The sequence below is a fragment of the Primulina huaijiensis genome, chromosome 2, assembly GCF_012295235.1.
Source record: "Primulina huaijiensis isolate GDHJ02 chromosome 2, ASM1229523v2, whole genome shotgun sequence".
Lineage (NCBI taxonomy): Eukaryota > Viridiplantae > Streptophyta > Magnoliopsida > Lamiales > Gesneriaceae > Primulina > Primulina huaijiensis.
This window is the reverse complement of record NC_133307.1, coordinates 29,665,661-29,683,406: the sequence shown is the minus strand read 5'-3', so window position 1 is coordinate 29,683,406 and position 17,746 is coordinate 29,665,661. Positions and strand designations below refer to the sequence as shown.

At 34.3% G+C, this 17,746-nt stretch overlaps 1 protein-coding gene across 1 annotated transcript; it reads right to left on the bottom strand.

Annotated features, from left to right (window-relative positions):
- Window positions 1–518: 518 nt before the first annotated feature.
- LOC140971455 (protein CTR9 homolog) lies at window positions 519–15,608 on the bottom strand. Its single transcript, XM_073433732.1, has 24 exons — window positions 15,252–15,608; window positions 14,354–14,420; window positions 14,025–14,219; window positions 11,344–11,444; window positions 10,676–10,729; window positions 10,397–10,510; window positions 10,219–10,282; window positions 9,867–10,081; window positions 9,425–9,509; window positions 8,877–8,977; window positions 8,694–8,786; window positions 8,026–8,094; window positions 6,918–7,010; window positions 6,446–6,817; window positions 5,622–5,702; window positions 5,359–5,517; window positions 5,072–5,167; window positions 4,675–4,776; window positions 4,495–4,602; window positions 4,179–4,403; window positions 3,215–3,481; window positions 3,069–3,140; window positions 1,227–1,550; window positions 519–882 (listed from the first exon to the last, which is right to left on the bottom strand). Exons 1-24 carry the CDS (start codon window positions 15,390–15,392, stop codon window positions 733–735), a joined length of 3,348 nt encoding a protein of 1,115 aa, XP_073289833.1. The 5' UTR covers window positions 15,393–15,608; the 3' UTR covers window positions 519–732.
- Between the last annotated feature and the right edge of the window lie 2,138 nt (window positions 15,609–17,746).

Below are 17,746 nucleotides of genomic sequence, written 5' to 3'. Positions count from 1 at the left end.
GCAACAAACAATGACAATCTTCAATTCGTACGTGTACCATACGAGTATACTAAAATATTTAAGCATATACTTGAAAATTTGTATGATGTAACGATATACATTAACGAAGATATACATTGGATCTTCATTAATTAGGTTATTAATGGATTATTTTTCGAAAATATTTCCACACTACTCGTTAGTATAAGGATCATGTACGTTCCATTTCATTATACAACACGTCCGAGACTTCATTTATAATATGCTAAAATGGTCATCTACTTTAGCAGTATAACGAATATAAACATGTAATCGTGATGAATGAAAAAGTGTGCGCGTCTCAAGTGCGTCGGTGATAGTTTTAGTTAAAAACTCATACAATCTGAGATGTACCGTCCTAAAAATGATGAGGCAAGTCAAATCGATGCAAAACACAATATTTATAAAATTTGTCGAAAAATATCATTTAGAACTATGTAGAAATATAATGTGCATATTCATAAATGTTAGACTGATGAGCTACATGAGGCAAACATTAAAATAGCAATACTCAGAAATTAACTTGTCATAAATTGAAGTTTATAGCTAAAAGCTTCAATTAAGTGATCCAATATATAAATATAATCTTTTGAAAAAACCCATGTTTCTCCCTACCCGGTTTCAAATAATCTTGAATTTGAAAGACTTCACGATAAACGTCAAACAACATGCAATTACAACAATGACAGATGGGCTCATTCTAAAGGCTACTACTTATTCATCATCAACCATAATGCCTGGATCAACTCCAACTTCTCCATCGCTCTCCATCTCATCTGGCTCTGCAGGCTGTCCCTGCACTGGTTCATCGTCATCAGATTCTGACAAAGCCCTTCTTCGTCGACTCATGTTCAAAGATGCAGCCTGCACCAAGTTGGGGATTCAGATTTAAGATGAAACGGAAGCAAAGAACACAGAAAAAACTAAAGTGGACGTACAAATGCACAAGGATCTATAAATTCATACACATATGTACGAACATATATGGTTGGGGATTTATATGTGTGCATATTATCCTATGTGATAGTGTGTATGACACAATAATCAAATGCTTAAACTACTTTAAGATTTAAAGATTAGAGTTATATTGTTACCATTAGCATAGGAGTTTGGTCGGGCATATATATGATAAAGTATATGCATGTACTATAAACATATATNGAGAGAGAGAGAGAGAGAGAGAGAGAGAGAGAGAGAGAGAGAGTTACATCAACATCCTCAGCATCTGAATCTTCGAGCCCAGCTGCAGCAAGGAGATCCTGAGGAATGTCATCTTGTTTATCTTCCATGTCATTCAATTCATTATACTGCTCTCCATAGCTCGTATTGGTGTCTGCATATGCGTCTTCATAACCAATGTCTTCTCTATCTTCCACCCCAGCTTCCATTTCTTCTGATTCGTAGCGTGATTTCTTATCTTTTTTCTTCCGCTTTCCACCTCTCCTCTTTTTTCCACCATGGGCACCCTCCTCGTCGTCAGCCTGGGATCTATCTTTTCGTTTTGGAGCAGGATTAGTACTCTTCCATTGTTCCTGCAGTACATATAAAAATTATTGCAATACGGGGATTGTTGCAGGTTTGGAAACTCAAAGAGATTATTCATTGAAAGGTAAAAAATTAGGTAAAATCAATTATAGGTGAAAAATAGTTCTCCCAGCAATTTTTCTACAGTAAATAGGACCATTACAGACTTTTCATGAAGTTGAACAAGAACTTAAACCAGCTGTAACCATGCCACATGCAGTAACTAATCCCCAACATTTTCTCCATTAAGATAGCTTCAACTGGAACAGTGGTCATGAAATGAAAGGTAACAAATGCTTTTGAGACCCAGTGATTGATTCCTAAAGAGTGAGCGGGTATTGATTTTTAAATCCCATAACTATAGTCTTTTAAAAGCATTAACCTCGAAGATATTAACTTTGAAGATAGCATTTCCGTTTCAGAGCCTATAGTGGAAGTTTCAAGTACATTGCCAAATAACTGAACAAACGCAAGCACGAATTTGTGGAAAAAAATAGCCCTCCAAAGTCTCTAAAGGAGAAAGGCGAGGTTTTCATTCCCGACGAAGAATTAAATGACTTATTAGTCAAGATGATTCTATGAATATTGCACCTTTTCATTTCAATTTATATCAACATATCGAGGACTTACTGATTTGATACTCATTGAGACGACACTTGCCATGTCCAACAAGTATATTGATGGAGGATCTTTCATGCACTTTGATCCTCACAAATTTGTGGAAGATAAGATAATACGAAGATGAAGCCATGAACATGTTCAAAAATGATAAAAGATTGAAAGATTATACTTAGAAGTTCAAGTTATTTGATTATCGGGCATGTATAATTATGTAATTTAGTTGAAGGTCTACTTTGTCAGTTTGTAAGCCTTAATATTGTTCATTTATTTTAATTTTAGGACTTATTTGATTAGTATTTGATATGAACCCAGTATAGCTAATTTAGGTAGGTTTTCCAGTATATATAGTCTTATATGCGAAATTGCAAGAGAAAAAAGATCATATTTGAGTTTTCAATAATATATTGGAGAGTTTTCTCTTTTGTTCATCTTGAACATATCAATCAAACTTATTAAGATTCAATCTGGTGGGCGTTTGAAGAACTTATCAAAGTATGATCCTTGTGGCTTTCGAAATATCGCTTATCATCACGTTGTGCTTTGCCTACGTGTGGGGTGGCTCTTCACTAATCCATCATATACCAAGGTTCATGTTTTTCTAACATTGGGTCGAGGTTTTTTTCCATCCATCGAAAATGAAAGCTTCGAGCCCGAATTCAACCAATCTTGTTCTTGTCTTTCAAAAATCAATTGTTTTTTTATTTGTTTATTCCGCGTTTTTGCTTGACCTTTAAATACTATTCTCAATTACCATTGATCTGAGTAAAACAATGTCACATGAAGGCTGTATCAGTTATGATTTACAAAGTGCAATAAGCAGAAAATAAAAAATAAATAGGATAGTGAAAGAAAGTTTCCGAAAAATGCAAATATATGCCAAGGAGATGATAATGAACAACCCTTACCTTGATACGCTCCAAATGCTTCTCCTGCTGCATAACTTGCTTCAGCTCATCCTCCTGTTTTCTTTTCTCCAGCTGTTAAAATTTTTTGTCATCAAATAAAAGAGAGAGGGAGAAGACAAGACATCAACAAATAAACAGTTAGTTACCTGAACTTTTCTCTGTTCTTCAGCTTTTCTGCGGGATTCTTCAGCCAGCTCCATCTGACGCATAACTTCCAGTCTTTGCATATTCTGTTTCTCTTCTCGCTCAGCGGCATCACAATGAACATTAGCTACTTCAAGCAAGTGCTTGCAATATGCAACATGAGTTTCGATTTTCTTTTCATCGAACCCATGAAGATGAAGGTTTGAAGATGCAGACAGCAAGCTGAACAAACGCACAACATTCCTAAGCTCCGCTACTGTAGCTCGTATCTATGTCACAAATGAAACATACATGAGAGAGAGGAAGGGATAGAGAGATTTCAAAGGCAGAATGAGAACAACCCACCAGTTACAAGAGAAAAATTGGTACAGAGAAACAGACGCTACAAGATGGCAGTACTCGGCTAATGAATTTTAAAACATAAATTATATTCCGAGGGATTTTCATTCTGAAAAAGTCAAAATGCTTTTTACTGAAATACACACACAAGAAAACCTTCAGCATTGACAAAGGTGAACATGTCATGATCTATTCAGTGGATGAAAACTAAGAGCAACAGCAGAGGACACTCCTTCCATAATCAGATCACAGAAACGTTTTTGATGGCTTATGTTTTTTCAACTTATAAAATTGGTAATCAACAGTTTACCCAACCCTAGTGCAGTAAAACTATTAAGTAGCTCAATGAAAGGAAGAACAATTCCTGATTTTGATATGTTTGATATATAATATTTCAAGTACTGGCCCTGATATCTTGGCTTATATGATACTTTAAGACATCAAATATCTTGAAAACCAGTATAGTTCCTGCAATTTCAAAGTTACTCAACATTCGAACAATCACACGACTAGAAGTGCTCATCTAGTGGTTGCTTATCAGTAAAATGGAAACTTGCAAAGATAATAATACCAGAATTCCCGCCAATATAAGTCGAAACAAAACATGATAAGATCAAGGATGATAACCTCATCCACAGTTCTTTTTGATTTTTGAAGTGTCGATGCGGAGAACTTTTGTAGAGCAACTCCTACATCAAATCGTAATGTGTAATTTGAAGGGGCCATGTGAATAGCTCTTAGTAAGGTTTTCTTACAATCTTGCCACTGTTCAGCTTCATAGTGTGTACGCGCTAAGTAGAGAAGCACTTGACTGTCCGTATTATAATAAAACTTGCGCAAACAATTTTGATACTGAAAAAACGAGTAAAATGTTATAAAATATACACAGTTAAGACAGGTTTATATCATCTTAATCAGAAAAATGATAGCGTTGGCGAACAACCATTTTCACAGCTAATGCAAAATTTCCTTGAGCGAAGTGAACATGAGCAAGGTTAATCCAGACATCTGGCATTTGGACATTGAAACTTCCACTCGCAGCTTCTTGGACCTGCAACAAGAAACATAAAAAGTGAATATCCCTACTTCACACTGTGACTATTCAATATCAAGTTCAGCTGACCTGTGTAAAAAGTTCCTTGGCTATATCAAATTGACCTTTTTCCGCAAACACCATACCAGCACCATTAGCTGCATAGAGGTTAGCAGGATGCTGAAGCAGAACCTGGTAAATGAAATATATAGTCGCATATCACAAAAATTTCCATGAAAAGAAGTCTAGATGTGACCAAAAAAATGAAAGAAAAAAAGCAAAAACTGGCAACGACACCTCAGTTGAGAATAAATCATAAAGAGGACTAAGGTTTCTACATAACTAAATCAAAGCCAGAGGAAGCCACCATTACCACATGTAATCCCAGAACTAAAAGCTTGATTGTAAATGATGAGGAGAGGAAAAGGAGGAAAAACACCTAGCTACTCAATGTGGCAGTTTCTAGGTAAAGAAGTTACTTGCATACTTTTGTGTAGAGTTCTTTGGCTTTCTCATAATGAGTAGCCTCCAACTTAAGAGCTTTTCTCTCACTGCGATTTGCTGCAAAGTAGTTCCAATTTCCCTAGTAACAACAAAGACGGTGCATAATAAACAAAAATTGTTAATTCAACTGATGTCGTAAGTTATTATACATGTAATCTCGATAATTCCAAAGGATGAAACAACTAAACAACTGCATTTGACAACATAAAGGTCTAAAATTATATAAATCAAAGAATATAACTGTGAAAGAATTCAGGGTAGTGTTTATACCAAACAAACTGCAGCATAGGAGTCTTTTCCATCAGTTGCATCCTTAGCATTGCGGAATGTTTCTTTTGCCTTCAGCCAGTCATCATTCTTAAGCTCCAAGTCACCAAGCATTAACAAAGCATCTGGGCCCTTCTCATCCGCCTTAAGTGCATCACCAATCTATGACCAAAAAGAAATTTTTAAAGGATAAAATTGATAACAAAGAATAAGAATACATACTAAAAAAGGAAGAGTAAATGATATTGAGAGACAGCTATAGCTACCAGTTCAAGACAAAGTTGGACATTGTTTCGAGCTTTTGCAATCGCAGCAAGCCTCAAATGCGCATCTGTGTAATCTGGATACTGAAATTAATAATAACAAAGATAAGAAACAACTGTATTTACAAGAAGAAGCAAGCCAAACAAGTTCATGGGAAGTATCAGGAGTATGTGCTAGAACGATCCCAACCACATCAAACTCTTCATAATACCAATATCAAACAAATCACCCAGTTGGAAGAGATCATAAGTTTCGTAAAACTACTGATGCCTATTCTAACAGCGATATAAATTGAGAAGCATCCGTACGGTCTGTTGATTGAGTATCCCCAAACACCACCGTTGATTGAGAATCCCCAAACACCACACTAATCCAAAGATAAGCACCCAAGATGGACAAATTAACTTTTATCTGAACTCATAAAAGAATGCCAAAATACAGGGCATTGAAACAGAACGGGAATGTCACTGATGATGATCAAGAATAATTTTCTAGTTAAAAAAGAGACAAAAACGGCTTAACATTATTTGCTAGCTTTTTATCTGTTGACACATTGTGTCCAAGGAATAAAACTAATCAACTGACAAATAGGTTGTAACTGAATGAGGATTTGATAGCGCGTGGTTTACATGGCCTAATTGCAAAATAATTAGTACACTAACTCAATTAATTATTTGAATGGAAGTATAATATACAATTCAGGAAGATGCAGAACCAACATAAATAGCACAATTACTGTGGTACCGTACATGTACTACAAAAAATAACAAAACTACTCAACTCCACTCCTTCAAAAAAACTGCAGGGACAAGAAAGCCACTAATACCTTAAATAATATCAGGCGGTATAGGATGTTGGCTAATTCGGTGTCATGCATCTGCTCCAGTACTCTAGCAAAATTAAATAGCGTTGTAACTTTATTCCAAGGGAGATTCACTGATATACTCTGTTCCTCGAGTCGATGAAATAACTGTAAGTCCTTATAATGATGGATAGTAGAGCTCGCATCAACAGGATATTGCATGTTATTAATCAAACTGGATTGTCTTCTACGACTAGGCCTTGGCCAATCTTCATGATGTGGAGCATCTCCATTAGTATCTGATTGTGTCAAATTTAAAATCGGTTCTCCTCCAGCATCAAAAAAGCTGCACCATACACCTTCTCCTAGTGCTTCATTAAATGTCTCATCAGCAAGCTGGAGTAACAAAACATCGAGCCACCTCAGAAATGATTCAATTCGAACTGACCGGAATCTTAAGCCTATTAAATTCAAGTAGTAAATAATGCAAGCAAACCTCAAACTCTCCCCTTTCAAAATGGAGTGCCCCAATATTGTTAAGTAGCTCTAAAGGTACTTCCTCGTTCCCCCTCTTCAGCAGGTTACGAGCCTGCAGAAAACAGACTTCAGCAATACAAAAAGATATACAAGTTAATCTAGTGGTGTGTTTCAGATGCCAGAAGAAAATCATATGCCACATAGATGGCTGAAGATAATGTTGGAATGGATCTGACCATTTTGAGTTTCCTAGAATCGTTATCCATGGGAAAAAAAGAAAAAATTTCAAATTTGAAATTGCCAAGAAACAAGTTTTGAGAAAATGAGATATAATCTGAATAGTTTCATGAGAGTTTCGCACCATATCCAGTTAGTTTGGCCCTCAAAAAACAATATTTGCATTTTACAATTTTGTACTCTATATTATTACTGCAAAAGCCTAAGAAAGCCTTAAGGTGAAAAACGTCCATTTTTGCGTTCCCTTTCTAAAAAAATATTCTAAAATCTACAAGAGTATGTTTGTGTGTGTGTGTGTGTGTTGTGTGTGCTCCCTACTTGCTTTCTCTAGCAGTAAATACTCAGCTCTTCTTGTTTGGCAGTCCTGAATAGGTAAGTTCTCAAAAAAACTTCCACTGTTTGGTCAAAGATACAAGGTTTAGGGACTTACAGGCCTTCTAACCATTAGAAAGAAGAATGGTTCTATGCTATGGCAGATTGGAAAAGAACGTCCAGCTTTCAGTTTATTGGTACACCAAACAGAAGCAAAGACAAAAGAACTTCAATGATGGTGGTACAAGTCTACAAGATAGCATAAATATAATGCATTCTTATTTGGCAACTTGAAAAATAAGTTAGCCTTTTTTTTTACCTAAGACTACAATCGATACAAACATGAGGAATTGTTTACTCAAATCTTAGGTTATTCGTGAATTTTTCAGCACCAAATTTTTTTGAAATTTTCTACATAATTCTTCAAACAATTCAAGTTTCACCTCCCCACCCAAATTTTTTTTATCATATGGCGCTCCATGACCAGCTCTCACCCTCCCCTTCCTGAATTATGGATCTGCCTGTGCAGATATTAAGTTTGGAAACAAGCCAATATACTAAATTAGAAAGTTTCTTACGGTTTTAAAGGCGTCCAATGAGGCAATAATGTCTGTTGAAATCAACAGTTCACCAAGATCCAGGAAAGCCTGTAAATCAATGGCAGAAGCATGTAAATGGAGCTCATTAGATCTCAAGTCATTGAGACTTTGTGAAGATTCTCTTACAAAATCTTATACTTAAGTTGACATCAATTAAACACAAACTAATGCATGCTGTATCAAGGACAGAAAAAGGAAATTGACGCTCCAATCCAAATGAACCTATTAGAATTCTATTTAGAAGCTATCAGAAGTCTGTGAGCTCATCTCCATTAGAACAACCAAAAAACTGTAAACACATGCAAAATTTCCATTTCCATGTAATTCTTCCCCGGCATTATGTGTCTTTACAGTAGATGATATTACATTGTCCAAGTTTCTAAAGTCTGATACTCCAGAAACTTTTATTGCATTAACTTATAATTTAATTAATAAAGTAACATTTAGAATCTAGTTCTAATATTAGAGAATTATTTCCTGTTTTATAAGAATACTCTTATTCATGTTTCCAAAGAGGACTGAGAAGATAACAGCAGAATGACACATTTATCTTGACCTTCGTGATTCTTTTTGCCACAATATAAGTAGTTAAAAACCATCAAACTGGAAAACTTAACCGAAGAAAAAAGAAAAGGCAACATAGTCACCTGAGGATCTCGGGGATCAATTTTTGTGGCTTTCTTGAATAGTTCTTGGGCCTTTTCAATCTGATCAAGCTGGGAATATATGTGTCCAAGAGCCTAATCAAAACATATGATTTTTAGTTTTTTTTCCCCAAACACAAACCACGTAGCGGAAAGATTTAAAAAAATGTATTTGTCAACTCTCACTTTTAGGGTTTCACAATTTTCTGGCTGAACCTCCAAAACCTTTTCAAAATTGGTCAAGGCACTTCGCAGGTCTCCTAATTTCAGTTGAACCTGCCCCAAACCTATTTAAAACAATTGAAACCATTCAATCACCTTACACATAAATTTTTTCAAAAAATTGAGAAAGTGAATATCATTCTTTAGAAGCGAGACAAGGTACATATCAGGCTGGAGTCATAAGATTATGGACATTCAGTTCTTCTAGTGGATGATATAGAATTAATTAAGTGGAAATTGTACTCATCATTTGCATCAAAGCTTAGTTATCTTTATTCAATTATTAAATGATTCACTGCATTTAGAAACACCATGATGTGTCTTGAAAATGTTCTCATTTTGATTTAAATGAATAATATTCTTACACTATGGGAAATAAATAGCACAATATCTGTGATCCTATGACTATTTAAATTTCAAAGTTAAAGCTGACACACCATCTGAATTCCACTTTATTCCATGCTCAACCGATCCTCAGTACAGTATAATATAAATAAGGACAATTAGCATACCATAGTAAGGCAACACAAAATCACGAGGATTATTGCTTTCCTTTACAGATGCCATGTAGTACATCCCTGCTTTCTCATAGTCCCCCTGGAATCAAGAAAGCAATGAACCATATGATCAAAGCATAGGAGTCTATCCAAGAAAGTGATTATAAACATGATAAATTTTAAATGGTGACTAGATCCATCAGGTACCAAGATGGGAAAAATTAAAAGGTTAAGAGGAAAAGAACAAGAGAGATGAGCATGGACGTTCTCAAATATTTTTGAGAAACCTAAATTGGAAAACAGGAACTGATAAAATATAGGCACGCATAGTGATTTCTCTCTTTTTTTAAAATAAGAAACGATATTTTATATATGACAAAATAGGATAAAGTTTACAAAAAGGCAAACAAGATATCCGCAAGTACGTAAAATAGGCACACATAGTGATTTCTCTAACCTTGCTGTGGTAAGACCGAGCCAAATTATAATAAGAATGTGCCTTTGTTGGGCCATGAAGAGTGACTGCAAGTGCAGTTTCAGTAAGCTGCTCAACAAGGAAATGCTGTCCCGTGAAGAAGAAATGATTAGCCAGATAATTCAGTGCCATTGCACAGAATGGATATATCTCAAAAGCTCTCTGCATCTTCTCCATTCCATTTATAATACCAGCAGCTGAAAACATGTTTTTTACAATGTAAGAAGCAAGGAAGAATTGGTTAGAATTCCAACGCCAAACTTATAAATTCATCTATCATATCCATCTGTAGATCTTGTCCTGTTCAACATCGGCACTCCAAAGCTTAACTAACCTTCATTCGTTTGGAGGTCTGAAATTCCAAGTGCCACAAGAGCTTCAACATTGTCGGGATCTAACTGAGTGTAGAATTTGTCAAAGCATTAGCTTAAATCAACATGAAGCCAATCTAAATTTAAAGCTGCGTATGATATCAACTAAGTAGATGCAAACCCCAGACAGTAACGGCTTGCCTGTAAAGCACGATTAAATGCTTGCTTTGCCTTTTCAAGATGCCCCAGTTTGTAATGGCAGAAAGCTATTCCAAGTCTTACAGCAGGAGCCCAAGGATACACTTGCAGTGCTCTCTAACCACGCATATAATAGCAAGGAAATGAAAATTGTTAAAGTTCAGCAAGTCATAAAACATAAAGTCTGGACAGGCGGGAGTTCTCCACCACCCCCAACCACCTCCCTCATCCCCGAACCCAGATGTTGAAGCAATTTTGAAGTACAAAGAACAATTAACAAACCTTGTATAACTCAAGTGAATCTGAATAGCGACCTCGGCTAAAGTGAACACATGCCTGCATATGATTGGCTATCTGACATCAGATAATCTTATGATGGCAAGGTCGGTTTAATGCTACAAACATTGAGCCCATGGAATTCCATAGCATATGCACTCAAACATTTATTCTAACAGCTGCTGAGATGTATGGCAAATGAAGCATGAAACATTTAGTCCGAACAAAGCTAAGAAGATTTTCAACTCGTGTTTGATAGAACTCAACTGGAAGATGTTAGCAGGGAGGATGAACAAATACATATCAATATATCTTTTAATCCTTTTAGCAGTATATAGATTTGCCCAACAAACTAAAACTCCAACATAAGTAAAAAATTTACATAACTAAGCAAATATGTTAAGTAGACTACAGAACAAAAAAAAAGGGTAACAATATTGTCAGAAAGAAAACTTGCTGCACTTGAAAGGAGTATTAAAAATATAGTCGTGAAATTCAAAAAGGGAGTTCAGCTCCATATTCATTTTGAACTGATAAATAGCAATCAACTTTTAGAATTCTTAGTCAAAAGTTAGGAATTTAGTATCCATGGAAGATGCAACAGACAACTAGCTAAGTTTCCTAACAAGCATCACCAGACACCATATATGATGGCAGGCTAAGATCTCAAATACCTGACCAAGAAGAGCAGGAACATTATCATGATCTCCATCCAATACAATCTTGAAGGCATTAAAAGCCTGCTCAATATCGCCCTTGGCTAGTAAAAGTTGACCTGCCAACAGTCATGAAGAGCAAACAAACCACAAGCAAGAGAAAAATATAAACCACAGATCAGAAATCCTTGGGGCAGCAAGAAAGAAAGCATCGAGTATTTATTATCTCATCCAAAAATTCCCTCACATCATTATTTCTTTCTACTAAGTTGCAGGTTAATTTGGGCTCAACATTCTCGGGCTATCCTTATTTAAATTTACCTTGGTATATGTTGTGAAGTACACTGAAAGATTCATGTACAAGCTCAAAATCAGACAGAAAGGGCAATATACCATAATTAAAACCCATACGAGTGTCATAATTCTAAAACTCAAAAGTATCTCTGAATGCCAAAACGAGCATATATCAATCAGATCAAAAGACTTCCACTGCTGAATCTTAAAATAGTGGCATAAGCAGAATTTTTTATTTTTTAGCAAAATTTAGTTCAAAGTAATATATGTTCACATACAAAAGGAAAATATAACACATTATGTAAAAATCCTGCTGAATTGCAGCCTACGATTCTTCAAAATATCAAACTTGTCCATAGCAATCCCTACCACAATATAAATAACCATGATATTGGTTAAAAATTCCTTTTCCATTTGCAAAGTGATTCGATACCAAATTCATTATCAAATCTGGACCTTTTAGTATTTGACGATGATTTTGAAGTTAAGAGAGATGACTTTTGTGGAATATTTGGATTAGTTTTTGATTCATCATCTTCTTTATTAAAGAATAAAAAGTATTTCTTTTTTTCATTGCAGTATACCTACAAGAAAAATAGAGTATAAGTTTTTTTTTGGCAATTATAGAATGAAATTCCTCCAAATTAAATCAATAATTCACTTTAAAAATCAGTAAAAACATGGTACCGAAATACACAAATCAAATAAAATATCTATATCATTCAAATTATATAAAAAACTGAAAACAAAATAATCATCAACAAAGAACAACGGCAATAAATTTTAACCAAAAAAATCAAAGTGAAAAAAAAAAAAAAACTCTAGAATAATAGTGCAATTAGAAACGTCAAAAAAGGCCTATACTAAGTGAACTAAACAGATAAATTCCTATCTAAAATATCCATTTGATCATGATGATAAACATGTGATTTCAAATCACAAATTTCTAAATACACAAATTTATAATTGAGTTAAATGCTTGAACATAATAAAGAAACACTCTTATAGTAATCATCGTGTAACTACAAAATACCAATCTTCTCAAGCCATAAATTTTTACTTCAATATAAACAAAAAACGCAAATTTGTCGTGTATACCCAAATTAACAAACTTCAATAAATCATAGGAATAATAAAAACAACCATACCAGACAACGGAAACACATTTCGATACTCCTCGTAAAGCTCAAAATCCGATATCATAAACTTGAGACATATTGTTTTGTTTGTTCGGTTAACTGAGGAACGCCTAAACCTAATAGAAATTTGATTTTGCAAATTGCAACAGTAACTACTACGTTTACGTTACTATATCGCAATTGGGGTTAGGTTTTTAATTTTCTACTATTGCATAAATGGAAAGAGATATTGGGCTGGGCAATTTTGCAATTGCACACTATGGCCCCACAAGTGTTCCGCCCCGCCATAATAATGGCGTTAAGGGGGGAAGTGCACTACCTTTTTAAACAGAATATGGGACAAAATGGAAGATTCTCTATTTAAAAAGCTTATGTTAACTTCTAATTCAATTTGTTTATTAGGAAAGAGAATATTCTTGATAGGCAATGTCATGCGGCCACTTATAAATCATTTTAAACTTTAATTTGCAATCGATGTGGGACAAGATCATCACAATGACTCTTCGTACATAACGCGACGTCTTCATCGCGGCCAAACCCCTCGATCCACCAATGTTTGGAAATCTAGATATGGCTATCATACACATAGCAATTTATCTTACATAGCACTTATATTTCGGTGTTCTTGTTGATGACCGTCTCTTGTACCACTCTGTCATGCCACACACCAAGCACGCACAAGCGTGACAGCACAATGGGCTCGTATAGTAGCAACTTTATAAAAACGGTTAATCCAATTTACTATAGGAGTCCATTAGAAATCACTTATAAACTATTTTAAACTTTAATTTTCAACCAATGTGGGACAAGCATTATAGGTTATGAATTATACTGATTACAATAGCTTATCACAATTTAGAAGGTAAATAACAAATTTTTATTGCTGCTTAGACAATATTATTTCCTAAGGCGAAACTTTCATAGCTATCTTGAAATGTCCATATTAAGCTACTTCTCTCTCTCAAAGTAAGTTACTTATTCGGCGAGGAAAATTAAAATCTGAAACATTGACAAAAACTTGGTCATTCTGGAGGAATTTTTCGTTCAATGATGATTGTTTTTCCAGTTATTGTGTTTGCTAAGACCACGAGGACCAATGTTTTTCCGTGCTTGCATTTCGATATGAATGAAAAACTAATTTGATCACGAGGTTTAGAAGATGTAAATAGCAATGACAATGATTTGTTTTATATCCAAGTAACTGTTGTCGCAAAGACGGAGAAAAGCGTCACTATGTCAGTACATGCAACAGAAAATTGTAAATACCTTTCCCAATCCAAGTTGAAGGCTCATGCATGTCAATTCTTGATGCCTTATTATAGTATTGTGTAGCCTGTATAAAATGGTCCTCCTTTTCTCTTTGCAAAGTCTCAATTTTCCCAAGGTAGCTATAATAAGCCCCCAAAGCATTTAAAATGGCTATCCTCTCGTACCTTACATCTGCATAATATTCATCAATTTCTGCAATGACACTTTACCATTAGTGAAATATCTAAAAGAACTAATGGGCAAGGCAACAAGATACAGTCATCAAAATCAATAATTATCCTTCCATCCTAAACAAATGCGAGAAGTAAAAGACCCAGAATGCATACCAGGACTAGACCCTTCTTCTAATATTTGCCGAAATTGTTCAATTTTGCCTTGTTTGAAGTACTCTCTCTGCACGCAAACAAGTAAAAAAATTTAGAATTTTGGGAAAATTAAATTCAAAATTCAACATGCACTGGCATCGACAAGAATCTGTACAGTGTTCATATCATAGCTTATAATAAACCTACACCTTCAAAAAATATAGTTTTTTTGTACATTTTCAGCCGTCATGCACGAAGATGTTGAAGTCTCTCATACAGATAGTGAAAGAGCATAGCATACAATTTTTAATATATCAGTAGGACATAGCACAAACCACTAGGGAACAAAAGGATATTAACACATGCAAAATTACATGGGTATTTCACAATTTCTATGTTTCACAAACAAAAAATTTTAATGCACCAAGTACATTGCCATTTTCAAACACGAACACAGGGACAAATCAAACTGTGCTAACACAAAATTCAACCCCGAAAAACGATTATGCACCAGAAAGTGAGGTAAACTTATTTCGCCCACAGTTTCAAAGACAGCCCCTGTAGGCTAACTGGCAAAAAAATATTAAGTATGCCACATCTTCAGCACAACAGCCCATTAAAATCTTTCCAAGATCATCCCAAATTCAAACTTGCATTCCAAAGCACAAATCCAATAGAAATCACAACCCCCACCAAGTAAACACAAAATTAAACGCAAAATTCCTAACGTTTCACCCACACACATGGTTATTTGAATGAAGCACGACAAGAAACATTCAATTCTGGCATACATGTTTATACACAAATACAGGTTCCATACAAAAAAAAAAAAAACAGAAACAAAAGCCACACAAAAAAAGAGAGAAACAAAACACGAAAACCACACACATACACACGGAGGGAATGTATATGAACACACCGCAATTATAAGCCAAAGATCAAGAGGGGCTTGTTCGGCTTTGAGAATGTCAAGAATATCCGTGGCGTCGCGAGGGAGCTGATCAAGGGCCACTCTCACCTCCTCCTCCGAATTCTGTACCGGTATATAAACACAAGCCATACATTAACCAACAAATTCAACTATTTACAACCCTTAATCCACCAAATATGTAGCCAGATACAATTGAAAAAACCCTAGGCCCGACTGAATTCGGAATTTGCAAGTGATTCGCGTAAGTTAATCCCAAACTCTGTATTATGACTGTTCCGGTGACTGGGTTCCGAGGGTGCTATATATGGAGAGTTTTCTCCGGGGGCAAATTTGTAAATATGTTCGTATGAATTTGGGGTTTGTAAATTTCACTCGACTATTTTTGGTATCTTGATATAACATTTTTTAAGTAGCAAAAAAAAAAAAAAAAGGCCATGCCCGAACTCTGGCCATGCAAGCGTGATAGTACAATGAATCCATGTAACAACTACTCACTAATAGTCATCGCTATATAAAAATGATTAACTCAAATTATTATATAATTCTTTGTAGCCTATTATAAATAATTTCAAATATTTTTTTCTGACTCATGTATGATAAAAGGCATCACAATCATTTATCTTTTATAATACGATGTTTTTGTCTTACTTGACCCTTCTATCCACCAACACCGATAATCTAGAAGTAAATAATACATGTTCAAGTGGTAGCTCACGTGATATAAAACTTTGTCTCGCGTGTTCAAAATGTGACTATCACCCACGTAACACTTTGTTCTGTATATCACTTGTTTCAGTGTGTTTAAGTTGGTGATTGTTTCTAATACCGAGATCTGCATGATAGTTTGACTTCTTGAACTTATTAACACATAATGATTCCTGTGTTTGGAAATAAAGTGGAGCAATTATTTATGGAGGTTTGGATCATAAGGAAAATTGTTCAAAGAATGGATGACAAATATATAGGTGAAGATTGAAATTTTATAGTTTATTTGGTCTAATTGAGCTTTTGTGTGAAGATCGCGAGGGAAAGGATTTTGAGAGAATGAAAATTTGGTTTCTATCAAATTTTAAAAAATTAGTACAAGGATATCTTTGTGTAATTGTAAACTAGTTTGATTATCGTTGAAGACTGGTTGATTTTTTTCCCTAAATTTGTAACACTTGTTAATTTTCATGTACTGCACTTTATAATTTGTTTGTTAAGTTACTGTATTATATTTAACTTTGACATATATATTAATATTTATTTGGTAGATATCACAAAAAGGCATTTGTATAGAAAGTTTTAGCACATTAATTTTATCCGTTTCTGCAAACAATACTACTAGTAATGCATTAATTTTATAATTATAAAAAGATCAAGCTATTAAATATTTTGTTTTTATTTTTTCAGGCTATTAAATCTTATATACCTCATATAATTTCGTAAATATCACACATTGCATTATATACTGGCCACGTGTGCGTCCATTTGCTAGTATTAATGATTTAATAATAATAATAATAATTTTATGAATAATGATTATTTTAATTTGTAATTAAAAGGTGATTTGATTATAAAAAAAAATTTATTCTGTCATTTATCTATTTCTTCTTATATCAATCATAAAAATGAAATAGTCCTACTTTTTAAAATACATTTCCATTTCATTCGGAAATTGATTATATAATGACCTATTAATTACCATAAGATACAATTCCTTAAGTAATTTTCCTATTATGTATGAAATCTTATTCCCATATATTTGCTGCTCTCAATAATCAAAGGAAATTATCCAAAAATCACACACTGAGCAATTAAAAGTCATGTGATGATCCACGAAACCTCGAATCATGTACTTGCACTACCCGCCGTTTTGGTTTCCAATAGTAATCATACGAGTCAAAAGTCACCGGATGATCATAAACTTATCTGGGCAGATCAAAATTGCGTCTAAACTTCATCTTAGTGTTTGACATAGAACTAGAACTCAAGCATGAAAGCTTATTTTCTATAAGACAAAATCAAGATCCAAGGTGATTCTCTTCTTTTCATTTTGATTGTAATTCAAACCTATAAAATTAAGTAATTTTTCTTAAATTTTGTATGCTTATGTGTTATTTATTGATTAACTTGATATAATTAAAATTATTTTAAAAACTGAAAATGTTTTTCATGATTAATCACATACTAAACCTACATAAGCTCGTAAAGTTTAAAATATAACATTAACACTTCATACTTCATATTTTTTAAAACCTTGTTTTGAGTAATTTTAAATAGGATTTTAATTGATTTTACTTCTACATTAAAATGGGCTTGAGATGCCAATATGATCTCCAATCTGGTATACTAATATAGAGCCCAATAAACTATTATTGCACCCTGAAAAAAAACGAAAAACTGGCCCATTAGAAGGGCAACTTCGCCATTTCGCTTAGGTCTTGCATGGCTTAAAAACATTAATTATAATTAAAGTAATCAGGCACATACGATCTGCG

Bases quoted from the DNA above. Each gene is read 5' to 3' on its own strand.
- LOC140971455 (XM_073433732.1), bottom strand. From the start codon at position 15,392: ATGGCTTGTGTTTATATACCGGTACAGAATTCGGAGGAGGAGGTGAGA. The intron at 10,730-11,343 runs GTATTTGAGATC...AATCATATGCAG, and splicing joins TTCCTGCTCTTCTTGGTCAG to GCATGTGTTCACTTTAGCCG. The intron at 3,141-3,214 runs GTAACTAACTGT...AAATTTTAACAG, and splicing joins AAGAACAGAGAAAAGTTCAG to CTGGAGAAAAGAAAACAGGA.